This window comes from Castor canadensis, chromosome 7 (assembly GCF_047511655.1).
Source record: "Castor canadensis chromosome 7, mCasCan1.hap1v2, whole genome shotgun sequence".
Lineage (NCBI taxonomy): Eukaryota > Metazoa > Chordata > Mammalia > Rodentia > Castoridae > Castor > Castor canadensis.
In genome coordinates, this window is record NC_133392.1 from 154,246,666 (window position 1) to 154,262,256 (window position 15,591).

Genomic DNA, 15,591 nt, shown 5'->3' on the forward strand with positions numbered 1-15,591 from the left:
ACATGAATCACAAACTCCGAGATATCAAGGATCATTCCTAGTATTACTTATATTGAGCCTTTTTTTTTTCCTTTTTCTTTTATTATTCATATGTGCATACAAGGCTTGGTCATTTCTCCCCCCTGCCCCCACCCCCTCCCTTACCACCCACTCCACCCCCTCCCTCTCCCCCGCCTCAATACCCAGCAGAAACTATTTTGCCCTTATTTCTAATTTTGTTGTGGAGAGAGTATAAGCAATAACAGGAAGGAACAAGGGTTTTTGCTGGTTGAGATAAGGATAGCTATACAGGGCGTTGACTCACATTGATTTCCTGTGCGTGGGTGTTACCTTCTAGGTTAATTCTTCTTGAACTAACCTTTTCTCTAGTACCTGTTCCCCTTTTCCTATTGGCCTCAGTTGCTTTTAAGGTATCTGCTTTAGTTTCTCTGCGTTGAGGGCAACAAATGCTAGTTAATTTTTTAGGTGTCTTACCTATCCTCACCCCTCCCTTGTGTGCTCTTGCTTTTATCATGTGCTCATAGTCCAATCCCCTTGTTGTGTTTACCCTTGATCTAATGTCCACATATGAGGGAGAACATACGATTTTTGGTCTTTTGGGGCAGGCTAACCTCACTCAGAATGATGTTCTCCAATTCCATCCATTTACCAGCGAATAATAACATTTTGTTCTTCTTCATGGCTGCATAGAATTCCATTGTGTATAGATACCACATTTTCTTAATCCATTCGTCAGTGCTGGGGCATCTTGGCTGTTTCCATAACTTGGCTATTGTGAATAGTGCCGCAATAAACATGGGTGTGCAGGTGCCTCTGGAGTAACAGTCTTTTGGGTATATCCCCAAGAGTTGAGCCTCACTTTTAAATGTTTGCAATCACCTGTGTTTTTGCTTCTATGATGGTATGGTGGAGGACTACACCTGAGAAGCATTGTTTTGGAGGAAAAATATAGCTGCCAACTCCCAAATTCGCTTTTTTCTAAAGCTTTTGGCTAACAGTCACTAATTACTAAACTTCAGTTAAGGTTACTAACCAATCCTGAGTCTCACTCTTCTCATCTTTAAAATGGGACAATATTTTCTTCCTTATGGCATTCATGTGAAAATTGAATGAGATAGCACATGTAAAGTCCTATTCCATATGGACATAGAATAGTCTGCATTAGATGTGCTGCATTCTGCACATCTCCTTCTGATTTTTAAGCATGATACTGACTGAGAAGTATTTCTTCAAAATGGACACTTTTAGAAGTAACGGCTTTGCACATCGTAAAAGTCGTGTCAAATATCAGTCATAGCCTATGTGTTCAGTTATTTCAAAAACATTTGTCATTCTCACCCTATGTGCCGGGCACTGTGCCAGCAATATATAGATGCATGACTCGGAGAGTGATGAAGATGATGATGAAGAGAAAGAGGAGGAGGATGGCGATGTTTCATTGGTTTAAATATGCATACGAATTCTCACATCTATGTGACAACCTCAGAGTATTATAATGGAATTATTAAATATTTTAAATTGGGCTTCACACATTTTGGAGCAATAATTCTATTCTGATTTAGTTACAGATGTCATATACTGAATGTTAATAAATAATGAAGCTGAAACTCTGAGCTTAAAAACAAAAAAAAGGAGACTTTTAGAGATAACAATTATAAAGGAGGAAGGACAAATTAAAGGGAAATTCAAGGAATCTTCTAAACACAGTGTCTTGATCTTTTACTGCCAAAAATGAGAATTTGATCTGTCCTTCAGATATTTATAAAAATGGGTTGTAGTTCATCTCATTTGCCACAATGTTTTTGGGAAGGCCAAATACTGAAATAAAAATGCAGAAAAAGGATGCATTACTAAACCCTAGGGTAGCCAGCCATCCTAAGAAAGCATGAAGTATTATTCTTTTACACTAATCATGTTTGCTCTTTGGTAGAAAACCACTAGCTTGGGGAAGACACAATTTTTTTTTTTGTCTTTTCAACTTAGCACTACTTCCATCACACAGATGCAGTCTGAGAAGATGAAGTGAGTTCCTCTGAAACATGCCATGTTCAGCTCTAAGAAGGCAACTTCAGAACCTCACTTTTCACTGGGCTACTATTAGGAAATGAAGACAAGTTTCGAACTTTTCCGTCCTTCTGTTTCTGTCTTGTTTCTTTTATTGACTGCTGAGCTGCTTGGTTAGGTGGAAGGAGAGGAAAGCCAGTGCATTCAACTGGCTCTGCCAATAGTGAGGCTGCTGTGAACTTTGGTCACTGAGATTATCATGTTACCAACTCCTCTCCTCTCCACCAAAACATTCCTGATCACCGAGATGTTTGGGATTTGCCCTACTAAGATGGATTAACAATCAACATAAAAAATTTGCCTCTAACCAAACAGAATTCAAACTAAGGGAATCATTTTAGTCTTCAAGGTTATTAGCGGGAAATAAAACAAAAATTCTGATGCCAAACATTTGAGTCATTTCTCTACATATAACTCGAATGCAGCTCCTCTTGACTAAAAAAGAAATCTCTCAGGTGCCTTATTTAGGATCAAAGTCTTTTTGAAAGTAGAAAACCCTACATTCTCTAAGGAACAGATCACTGTCTGAAGTGAGTGTCATTTGACTTTAAAGTTGTGTGCCAACTTAAACACACTGAAACCCCAATGGTTGCAAGAAGGCATCCACCTATTCTTTGCTTATAGGTACATGGAAAAGCTATTATGGGGATAATCAGCTCAACAATAAAATGGAGCAGTCATTACATAATGACAAAAGCAGATACAAGTCATAAATTGCCTTTAGAATCCAGGCAGGCATTCATGCAGTGCATTCTTTTGTGCAAAGATACAACTTTCACCCGCCTTGAATAAACAGTGCTTTAGTCTTGTCTGAGTCTTAGAAATACACTGCCTGCAAAACACACAAACAAATTCTGTTTCTTAAACAAAAGGCAGATGGACCCCTCCTGCCTCAACAAGGTCACAGTACATATGACAGAAGGCTGGCTGATGGCAGGGGCTGGTGGAGAATATCTAAGTGCAGGGAAAGGAAAGTCAGTTTCCACTGGATCACTGCAATGCCCCAGATCTGGTTTCCTGAGACAAAGGGCAAGTAGAAGGTTCTCTTGGAAGGGAAGCAGCTCATTCACACACTGCTGCCCCAAATAGAGAGCAAAGAAAGCATTATCTAAAGCTCTAGCTAGATTTTCTATCAAAGTACAGAAACAGTCAGACCTTCTCTCTCTACTTATCTTTACACAGTTTTCCTAAAATCCTTAAGAATTCATTCTGAGAGTAGGCAGAGCTCTTTTCTTTTTTTGAGTACAAGGCCCAGGCTGGCCTTGAACTCATAATTGTCCTGCTTCAACCTCCTGAGTGCTGGTATTAGTGTGCCACCACACCGGGCTAAGGCATTTTTATCTTGTTTACTTTTTGTTTTTCCTATTCTTGTTTTTATTTTTTAATATACTGGGGCATGTCTACAATAAATCTTTTTACCTAATGATGGTATTTAGAAGTGTAGCCAAAACTGAGAATTCCAGAAAGGTCCAGTCTTCTTGCAGTTGCTGAGGCAAAAATAGACAATCACCTTACCTCTCTGGGCCTCGGTTTTCATGTACATATTGGGGCTAATGCCTAACATGACCAGGTTATATAGATGGACAAATAATATCACACAATTAAAGCCACATTTACAGTATCAGGCTCTCAGTGCCTATGAAGGAGATGGTGACAGTCATGGCTGCTCTGACCCAAGAATGACCACAACCATACCATTTCCCAAGGTCTGCTTTGTGACAAGGATGATAGGGTAGGAGTCGGTTTATCAGCTAACAAAATGATGTCAAATAACAAACTTCTAGTGGGAAGTTAGCAGTAATTCATATTTTATATTCTCTAAAGTACCTGGAAAAAAAAGCCTTTATATACACAAAGAAAAAACACCATAAAGGAAAGAGAGAGAGAGGAAAAAAAAAGGCCTTTAGAATTAGCTGGACTTAGATGAAGTCCACCCCTGTCATTTCTAGTTATGTGACCTTGAAAATGTTATTTAACCTCTCACTTCCTGATTTGTAGAGTAGATTAACTAACCTGTGCAAGACAACATACACAAGGGTCTACCACCAGGCGTGACAAACAGAAGGCATTCAATAAATGTTTATATATGAGTTCACATGCCATAATGCAGCACGCTATTCTGACTACAACTATGCCTTTTCCTACTCATACTGTTGGCACCAAGAACTACCACACAATTACTAGAGCTTTATACAATTCATAGAAATAAAACTGATTTAAGATAATAAAGCAATGACTAAAACATAGAATAAAATGTATTAACTAAAAACCAACAAAAAAAATCACATCTCCTTAACAAAAATTTAGACCTACAAAGCTGGCACTGGAAAATGCGAACGTGGTAGAAAGAAATAACAAAAAAGCAAAAGAGGACATAAATAAGCCCACCATACAACTGCCAAAGTGACCAGCAGAAGTAACATGCAGCAAATAATGAAGAAGGAATTATGATCTCCATGAACAACTGACCATGATAACCAGGTAATGAACATAGAATCAAAGCGTACCAGGGAACAATAAGGTACCCAGAATTGAAAGCATATATTAACTTGATAAAGACACAAAGAGAAGGATGGAAAGTAGGACACGACTGAACAGAGTTTCCATTAGTGACCATCAAAAGTGTTCCCTCCTCTGCTGAAAGGGAGGTAAATTTGCTGTTGGCTTTTCTTCCCTTTGGAACACTGGATGGCAGCTGTGCAGAGCAAACAGTTTCTATAGAAGCAGAAGAGAGAATGATAGCATTCTCTCTTAACATCTAGAATTAACACCTAAGGGTTTCTTAGATTAAAAAGTTTTGCTGGAATAAAGGAAATGCAAATTAAAACCACACTAAGATTCCACCTCACCCCTGTTAGAATAGCCATCAGCAACACCACCACCAACAGGTGTTGGCGAGGATGCGGGGAAAAAGGAACCCTCTTACACTGTTGGTGGGAATGTAGACTAGTACAACCACTCTGGAAAAAAATTTGGAGGCTACTTAAAAAGCTGGACATCGATCTACCATTTGATCCAGCAATACCACTCTTGGGGATATACCCAAAAGACTGTTACTCCAGAGGCACCTGCACATCCATGTTTATTGCGGCACTATTCACAATAGCCAAGTTATGGAAACAGCCAAGATGCCCCAGCACTGACGAATGGATTAAGAAAATGTGGTATCTATACACAATGGAATTTTATGCAGCCATGAAGAAGATCGAAATGTTATCATTCACTGGTAAATGGATGGAATTGGAGAACATCATTCTGAGTGAGGTTAGCCTGGCTCAAAAGACCAAAAATCATATGTTCTCCCTCATATGTGGACATTAGATCAAGGGCAAACACAACAAGGGGATGGGACTTTGAGCACATGATAAAAGCGAGAGCACACAAGGGAGGGGTGAGGATAGGTAAGACACCTAAAAAACTAGCTAGCATTTGTTGCCCTCATCGCAGAGAAACTAAAGCAGATACCTTAAAGCAACTGAGGCCAATAGGAAAAGGGGACCAGGAACTAGAGAAAAGGTGAGATCAAAAAGAATTAACCTAGAAGGTAACACCCACGCACAGGAAATCAATGTGAGTCAATGCCCTGTATAGCTATCCTTATCTCAACCAGCAAAACCCCTTGTTCCTTCCTATTATTGCTTATACTCTCTCTACAACAAAATTAGAGATAAGGGCAAAATAGTTTCTGCTGGGTATTGAGGGGGGGGAGCGGGAGGGGGTGGAGTGGGTGGTAAGGGAGGGGGTGGGGGCAGGGGGGAGAAATGAACCAAGCCTTGTATGCACATATGAATAATAAAAAAAAAAAAAAGTTTTGCTGGGTGCCTGTCATTTCAGCTACACAGGAGGCTGAATGAAATCAGGAGGATCGCAGTTCCAGGCTATCCCAAGCAAAACAGTTCTTGAGATCCCATCTCAATGGAAAAAAGTTGGGCATGGTGGCATGTACCTGTCATCCCAGTTTCGTTGGGAAGAATAAAACAGGAACATCAGAGCCCAGGCTGGCCTGGGCAACAAGTGAGACCCTATCCCCAAAATAACCAGAGCAAAAAGGTCTGGACGAGTGGCTCAACTGGTAGAGCGCCTGTCTAGCAAGCACAAAGCCCTTTGATTACAAACCCTAGCACACACCCCAACAGAAAGTTTTATTTTTTGGATAACAGTTATGTAAATATAAAAGTTTCTTGTAAGCAAATGAAAAATTACACAACTGATGTAGACATGAGTGAAATTGTCTGTGTAGGAGACTCTATCCCTCAATTCTCTGACTTTGAAACAAGTTGAAGGATCTCGCAGCTATTCATGTGACACACAACTAGGAGAAAGTTACAATTCATAAGGCAGAGTTAAAGAAACCTGGGTTTGGAACATTCCGTGCTGTCCTTTTTGTAAGGAAACAACATTCCTATAAAGGATTCTAGAGGCAACTATCTTGCCAAGATCTCAGGAGTGAGTTCTGATCTTTGGAGGTCCCCAGAGGGCTAGAGTCACCTTGCCAAGATCTAGACAGAGGAGCTGTGGATAGAGGCTCACACTTGGTGGCTAACCACTAAGTCACATCACCTTAGCTTTGGAATCCATAAATTGATTTCTGGGAGCTGAGCAATGAGAAGGGAAGACAAGAGCAATAATGGGGATAAAGGGCATTTCTTTTGAGACCAGCATGAAATAAATAACAGAAATGAGGTAAGAAATTGCAGAAGTAGACATACCATAGACCTGATATTAAGATTTTGCTGTTAATTAATCTCATTTATCCTCAAATGACTTAAGACCTGCATGCTTACACCCTTTTCTTTGTTTGCTTGGTGTTTTTGAGACAGAATCTTGCTATGTAGTCCAGGCTGGCCTTTAACTTGCAATCCTTCTGTCTTTGCTTCCTGAGAGCTGGGATTATACCAGTTGAGCCACCACACTCCGCTTCTTTAACCTTAAGTGACAGCATGAATTCCCTTTCAACTTCCCATTGGCTTTTCACCTACTTTTATCTCTTGTGCTCTTCAGATAAGATAGGTGGAATTTCTATCACCGTTTCCTAGGTTTAAAAAAACAGGACAGACACTCAAGACTAACAGAGGAAAAGGTTGTTTAAAGGTAGGAATGGGATTAGAGCCCAGTATTCTGACTACCAGCCCCTAGGTCCCCTCAATGTATAGTCCTATGCTTACATAATGGGTTATGATTTTTTGGAGGCATGAATGTCTTTGGGAACCCAATTATAACTGTAAACACACACACACACACACACACACACACACACACACACACACACACACATAATTAATTAATTTAGGTTTAATGGAGTCTCTCCACTCTACTCAAAGTCATCAAGCCAAGTAAAAGCCCCTCAGTCTTTGCAGTGAAATGAGACAGGCTGGCTGAGGCTTGGTGAGGTACAAGACTGTCTTTCTTGCCTCCTTTTAATCACTGGAATACTTCCTACAGGCCAAAAGTTGATTATTGTGGTCATTTGCACTTCCTTAAACTCCCCTTGTGTATACAGAGAAGCAAACAAAACATTCCCCCCAAAGCAACATTAAGGGTCTAGTTTCAACCCACAAAATGACAAGAAAATGGAGATCATTAGCACAACCACATATACAGAAGAATCAAAGATAACCAGAATAAGTGTTTAGCTGACAGACCCAGCTTTTGGATCTATCATTTCCAATGTGAAGTGGCAATTTTAATCTCCTTTGTCTTCTCATCTTAGAGATATATGGATGAATTTATAACAAATCTAGGGTTCTTCTTATCAAAATACATTATAAAGCAATTCCTTTCAGTAGCACCCTGTGACTTGAATAGTGATTAGCTTTCTAAGGGCAAAACAAATATGTGAATGAAAATCCCAAAAGGAACTTGGATCCTGGAAAGTCCCTTATGCAAATCCAATGACAATATAAAGCACGATGTCCAATAAAGCATTAGCCCTGTCACCAGGCCTTCATATAAATCCGGGGGTGAGGATATAGAGAGGAGGGGTGTGCCCTTTTTTTCTGCCTTAAGTTATATTTTCATGCTAACCCCTGAACCTCAAAAGCAGTTTTCCGGGAGGGAAAAAGAAGAACCAGGGAACAAATGAGAACTCCATAAATGAAGAGGATAAAAAAGGGCATTGCAGAGGAACTGGAGAAACCTACAAGAGGTCTCACCTGCTGAGAAGTCACAGGTGAGTTGACAGCTTCTTCACTCTCATCCAGAAGGTTAAGTTCAGAGGTTTCCTAACAGCCAAACTGGCCTGAATGGGGGCTGACTCTCCTACTCTGAGTGCCCAAGCCCCTCCTCCTTGGCAGACCTTAGTGCTTGGTTTTCATTTCAAGTGCACTGATGATGTCCTGGGGGCTCAAGTCTTAATGCAAGTGTTAGAGATGAAATGATGATCCATTCCTCCATCTGCATTTTTTAGTATTTTCATGATGCCTTATCCCATTTTGTTCTTACAATAAGCCCGTAAAGTAGTTGCACTTCCAATTCCAGTTAAGGAAGGCCCCTATGTACATCATTAGCTACTGAAGTCCAGGAAAACAAAAAACAAAGAAAGAAATTGTATCACTAGGAGACTTTCCTATATTAATTATAATTTAATACGGTTAACAAAATTTAATAAAATCTTTACACTGGGCAGTTACAACTAAATATTTAAGAACATCTGTTTATATCAAGGCAAGTAGCTAAAAGTTAAAGAGCAATATGGACTCTGGGCCATCAATGTGAGGTTTCTTGTTTTATCAGGGTGCAGGTCTGAGAGCAATGCAAGAAACGATTCAAAACAGAAACATGCACGAACAGTCGTCCAGACGCTGGACCTGACTTTTACTGCTTTAACTGTGCTTTGCAAAGTTTCTTTCGTTTCTACCTTTTCACCCTTTTTCTAAAAGCAAGTTTCCCCCGTTTTGAACCACAAGACAAGCAGTACACTTTTGGTCTGGCTCAGTCACACTACAGCCTTGAAAAAACCAATCTGACAAAACAACTATTATTTCTAGATGGCAGTCTGGAAAAAAAGGACCAAATCCCCAGCTTTCACGCATTATTCGTAACACCATGCAATATAGAAATGCTATTCAATTCCATTGTCTTACTTGCTCCTCAAGCTCAATCCCTATGCATCCCACATGTCTCTTGGTAGAGCCACCTCTCCCTCCCAACAGCAAAAGCTCCCATGATCTCACTGCAGCAAATGCCCTGCAGGAAATCAGTAAAGAGTACAAGTGCTTTCTCATGCCTTGCTCATTCATGAAACCTCCATCTCTATATGAAAGGACTGTGGAGTAGAAAGGGAAGGGAAGGAAACAGAGCTCTTTGGAGGCCTTTGCTATGTTGTCAAATAGCCACTACACCACAACCACCTTCACCTTCCCCAGCTTCACATAGAATTGGCTTCTACTGGACTACTAACAGTAAAATCGCAGAGAACAAAGAGATCAACTGGGCTACAAGACACAAGGGCATTATCCCATTGTCTTTCCGAGGCTGGCTTCAAATGTTGTGTGGGGCCACGGCACTACAGAAGGCTGGGTTTCTCTGTGAGCTGTGGGGATTAGCTGGTAGATTTTAGGCAGGATTTCAATTTCATATATATATATATATATATTTTTTTTTTTTTTTTGGAGCTAGGCAAGTACTCTAACACAGAGTGACACCCCCAGTCCCATCAATTTCATGTTTTAAAAAGCAAGTTCCTTCTAGTGGTGATGTAAAAGATGCATGAAACCCAAGGTCAGGAAGCTAGTGCAATAACTCAGGTAAGAGGGTCATAGAGCCTAGACAGAGGCAGTCAATACACAGGGGAAGGAAGAAGAGGGGATGGAGGCATGCTCAATGGTGCTGGTGACAGAAGGGACAGTAGGGCAAGATATGCTGCAAAGGTAGCTTCTCATGGCCTCTTAACTACCAGAGACACTACAGTGATACAGAAGACTCATAAGGAAGGCCACTCACCAAGGTTTTATCTCTAGTCCCTTACCTTGGCAGCTGAGTTTGACACTCCATGTGTAACATTTCTGATAAGGCCTCCAACATTTCCATACTTTATCAGTCCAGTAACTCCTTCAGAAACATCATTCAAAAGGCCCATGGGATTGCCAAGAAAATCTACTGATCCCAGGATTCGAGCTGCCTGGCTGAGGAGTTCCTGTCAAGGGGAGTGGAGGTTGGGGAGAAAAATCAAATCAGCACCAGTTTGTAACTGCAGATATCAGGGTCTCCAGCAAAAGGCCAGAAATCTGTCTTATCCTCCATTCCCATCACTGCCAACAATTACCTTTTAATCTATATTTACTGTCCTATCATAGGCTCCACCTAAAATTCTCCCAATACATGTACACCAGATTGTTTCCAATACACTTAGAAATAAACTTCAAAGCCAGTTAGAAGAAGAAAAATAGCTATGAAATCGAAAAGATTATTCTTTCTGAGTGTTGGCCTACACATCATACTCTCCATTATCCCTACTAAAAGAGAATCAGGCAGGAGCAGAGAAGGTAGATGTAGTGCCCCATCCTTAGCTGGGGTGGAGAGGAAAGTGAGGGCATAAAGTAGCTTATGAAGCAACAACCCTCTACTGTCCTGTAGCTCCCACTACCTGACTCCAGGCTCCAGTGACATCTGCTATAATGTCTCCTTACAGTTAAGTAGAGATATCACCAATTAGGAAAGTCAAGGAAGAAAATGAGGGACAGAGAAAAGGAAGCAAGAATAGGACATATTTTAACTTTGAAAGCTAACAAATAGTGTATAATCTTTACTATTCATTGAAAAATGTGTTTTGGCTTTATATTTTGATCTGTGCAGTTTGAGTAATAAACACATACTGGAAAATGTCCAACTTGCTAAAAGAATTTCAAGTTCAACTCAAGGGCAGGCTCTCATAGGCTCTAAGAACACTGGTGTGGTTGTTGAAAGTGGGCCCATGGCTATTAAATAAAATGTGATATTACTGAAGTATCAATTAAACCATTAAGAGTTGTGACTAAGCTAGTGAAAGCCTGAGACTAGCTCTGAGAAACAAAACAAGCAGATCACAAGTCAAATGTACTGTGTTAGATTTTTGTGACATATAAGGGCTTCATAGGACATGACTGACTCATACATAACTTGAGAGCTAAAATGTTTAAACTGGATTCTCAGTAGTACTGTCTTAGTAATCAAGACTCCCAAACAACCAAAACAAACATTTTGCTTATGGTCCAGTTGCTAAGGAGTTCTCCAAAGCTCACCTCCTGGAAATGTTTGAGGACATCATTGATGATGAACTCCTTGGTCTCATAGGGATGGACTCGAGTGAACGGGTCCAGATTGATCACAGCATCTTCAAACCGAATCAGTGGGAACCCTAAGGTGCTTTTTAGTGCCTAGTTAGGGAAGAAGGAAAACGACAGGTTAGCTGTGTGACGGCCTTACAATGTACTCTAATTCTAGAATCATGAAAGTTATGAGTCATGCCAACTTTCCAATAGGGGTCAAGGTTTTAATATATATTAAAAGATTTTTCCCTATAATCAATCATAAAAGTAAAGTATTAGGGAAATGTATGTATACACATACACATACATGTCTGTCTGTCTATCAATCTATCTACATATCACCCAAAGTTACATACACCACATAGAAATAAACACTGTTGGCTTCCTGGCATAATTCCTTTTGGTCTATTTTGAATGTGTGCTCCCACACATACAGAAAGGATAATAATCAAATGCCTAGTTCAATGGTTTTTCCCATGATGAACACAAGATGAAACCACGACCGAGGTCAGAAAGCAGATTCTTGTCCCCACTGTGGAAGCAGCTCCTCTTCCTTTACACATTTCTCGGTGCTGTTCCCTCCCTCCCTCAAGACTTCCAGCACCACAGATTAGGATTTCCTTTGTTGAATTTTATATAAATGGAACCATAAGCATGTATGTGTTTCTTACAGGCAGTAATAAGATCCACTAGACTGTTGCATACAAGTACAGCGTATTAATTTTTTATTGTTATTTAATATTCTATTGTACAAATAAAATCCAATTTATTTAATCATTACTACTGATGAGAAGTTGGGTCACTTCAAAGTTTTTGTTTTTATGAATAGTGCTAATTCTTAGACATTTCTTTTGGGGCACAGTCACATGCATTTTTCTTGGACATAGACCTAGAACTAAAGTTGCTGAGTCATAAAAAACGAACAGGGTCAACCTCAGTATATACTGCCTAACAGCTTTACAGAGTGGCTGAACAAGTTTTTGCTCCCTCAAATAGTCCACAAAATTCCGTTGTTCTATGTCCTCTTTTGCAATTGCTACAAACAGCTTTTAGCAGAACAGATATTCTGAAGGGTGTGTAATGATACTTCAGTGTGGTTTCTTTTTTAAATTTTATGAGGTACTGAGGTTTGAACTTAGGGCCTCACACTTGCTAGGAAGGGAGTCTATCACTTGAACCACTCCCACAGCCCTTTCAGGGTGGTTTTGATGTTTATTTTGTGTTATAAAGATTAACATTTTAATAATATTGGCCATTTGCACATCATTTCTGTAATGTGTTTATTCAAGTCTTGTACTCACTTCTTATGAGATGTCTACTTTTTTCTTATTGTAGCATATACTGCAAACAAGTCATCTGTTGAGTAAATGTATTGAAGTATCTTCCCTGTCTGTAATGGGTCTAGTTATTCCTTCAGTGGTGTCTTTTAGTGGTCAGACATAACTTTGTTTTAAGGACATTCATCCTATCAATCTTTTCCTTGATGGGATGAGCTTTCTGGTTAATGAAGTACCACCTACCATAAAGCTACAGAAGCTTTACTGTTTTATTATTCACACTTACATCATGTGACTTATACACAGGATGTGAGGCAGGCATCACTCTGCACTGTTTCCAGGTGGCAGACAATCGACTAAGTAGTAGTTATTGAAAACATCACCCTTTTCCTATTGCAATACGGTGTAAAGTTTGTCATAAGTCAGGTGACTCTATATATTTGCTTCTGGATCCTTTCTTCTACTTTGTTTTGTTCTGCCTTCTACCAATACCACAGTTTTAATTAATTACTATGGCTCTGTAATAACTTCTGAAATCTAATAGTGTAAGCTCTCCAATTTCATTCTTCTTCTTTTAGAACTACCTTGGCTATTTATTACACTTTTCACTTTTTTTTTTTTTTAAAGTCTGTTAATTTACCCACAAAAAATAGCCAGAATTTTAATTGGGATTATACTGACTGTATGAGTCAACTTGAAGAAAAATGACAACTTTGCAATACTGAATCTTCCAGTGTATTAATACAGCATATCTGTTTATCTATTTAGGTCTTTAATTTCACTGAATAATGTTTCCTTGTTTTCTGAGTAAGTATCTTGTACATTTTTGTTCGAGGAATCTCTAAGTATCTGTGAAGCATTAAAAATGGCCACAAGTTCTTTGCATCTTCTACAAAGAGATGGGGGCTATTTTCCCTCCACTTGAATCTTCACTAACCTGAACATTTGCCTTAGTCAGTAGAATGCAGAAGAAGTAATGTCATGCAACCTCCAAACTTATGCCTCAAGAGACATACTTGGAACCTCTACTCTACACTTTTTGATGCCTCTACTACATGGGGAAGCTGGGACCAGCCTCCTTAAAGATGTCAGACCATGAGAAAGCGGTTCTGTTGACAGCACATCTTATACCACTCAGGATCCCCTGAATGTGCCAAGTGACTGTGGTCACACAAATAACCACAGTGAGGTAGGCAGAAGACCCACCCAGCTAAGTCCAGACCAATTACTGACCCACAGATTGTGAAGAAATAAAACAGTTGTTTTAAACCATTAAGTTGGGGATGGCTTGTTACATAGTAATACATAAGTTACAGCATTCATTGTTTACCTAATGTCATTGGAAATTATATCATCCAAATTTTCCTTTTCTCTGTAATTGCTGCTGACATACAGAAATAAAATTGATTTTTATATACTGTCTCCAGCAACCTCACTGAACTTATTTCATCACTCTACAATCATGTTCTCCACAAACAATAAAATCTTCATTTTCCTTTACAGTTCTTATAACTTTTCTTTCTTTTTTTAAAATGTTGCTTGCCGTATGGCACTGGCTAGGATTCTCAGTATAACCGTGACGAAAGATGTGACACGGGCATCCTTCCTGTGTCAGGGAGAAGCGTTGTAGATTTCCACAGATGTACTTTGGCAGATCAGACAGTTCCTTTTATAGATTGCTGAGGTTTGTTTTTATAAGTGGATGTTGAATTTTGTCAATTGGCTTTTGTGCATTTGAGATAACCACAAAAAAAAATGTAGTTTTTTTGACATACGGTGAATTATACAATTTACTTGTAAATGTTAAACTAAACTTGCATTCCTGGAATAAACCCAGTTTGGCTATATTTTCCTTCTTATATATTGCTGTATTTAGTTTGCCAAATAGATTTAAAAATTTTTTTAATTTAGATTTTTTTCTTCTATGTGCATGAAAATTCTCCCTTATTTTTAAAAATAAATTATGGTTTTCTGTTAAATTTGTTGAACACATTCATGGTTAACTGAAATTCCGCATCTGGAAATACCAACATCAGGTTTATCTATGGTTTCATTTCTAGTGCTGGTTTTTTTCCCTCTTAATTCTATCTCATAATGGGTCTGGTAGTTTGTGATTTAATGCAATAGTTTGTATGAGACATTATAGAGAATTTCAATGAGTCTGGCAGGCAGGTACAATGAAAAATATAATGTTTTAATCCAACCAGCATTTGGGTTTTCCCAAGAATGGGATTCCAGCTTTCTAAATTCTGGTCTAGTTCAGTCATTATAAGGTCTGATAAGGCACTTTAACCTCCTGACTGAAAAGTAATGCCATTCCTCCAATGTTAATCTCCCCAGTACCAAAACACTGCTGAGCACTGAGACTGTAGCTCAGTGGCAGAGAGCTTGCCTAGCATGTACAAGGCCTGGGTTCAAGTTCCAGAACTGCAAAAATACCAAAAACGAACAACAAAAAAAACCTGCTGAAAGGGCTGTTTACCTCTCACCTTCCTGGCTACCACTTTCTGCTTGGCTTCTCTTGGACTAGGTCACTTAGAAATTGGTAGATGCCTGGAGAAATGAAGCAGTTCAGAGGAGTGGGGTCTGTTTTCTACCTAATCCTCTCTGAAGGTACTGCCTTTCAACTACCAGCTCTTGTAGCAGCAGGAGCTTCCACTTTTGCTTGTAGTCCCATGACACTGCTAGAACGTTCAGCTGGATTGTCTTTGGCAGCTGTTTCTACTTTTGTTCTTTGCTATTCTCCCTCTACCAGTTACACGTCATGAAAAAAGTCTCAAGAAAAAAAATACATGTTGGACTCACCTTACGGAGTTTCTCGCCTCTCCTAAATCTTGGACCCTCAAGTACTGACTGTCTTGGTAGTCTTGGTAGCTCTCCAATGGCTTCAAATAAACTTTAAAAAGTTGGGGTTTTTTTGTTGTTGTTAATCTAGTTTTTCTTAAAGTTCTCAGCTTGTTTGGCTATAAGCCAGTTAACAATTTCTAGATATGGGTCCATTTTCT

General features: G+C 39.3%; 1 protein-coding gene across 10 annotated transcripts in view; it reads right to left on the reverse strand.

Moving 5' to 3' along the window:
• Positions 1-15,591, reverse strand: part of Vps13d (vacuolar protein sorting 13 homolog D) — a 246,848-nt gene that overhangs the window by 72,457 nt on the left and 158,800 nt on the right. For all 10 annotated transcript variants that reach the window (XM_074081332.1, XM_074081327.1, XM_074081326.1 and 7 more), the window contains 2 exons: positions 11,283-11,417; positions 10,031-10,198 (listed from right to left, as the gene is read on the reverse strand). In XM_074081332.1, the coding sequence (XP_073937433.1) occupies positions 10,031-10,198; positions 11,283-11,417 (303 nt within the window). The remainder of the gene's footprint in view (positions 1-10,030; positions 10,199-11,282; positions 11,418-15,591) is intronic.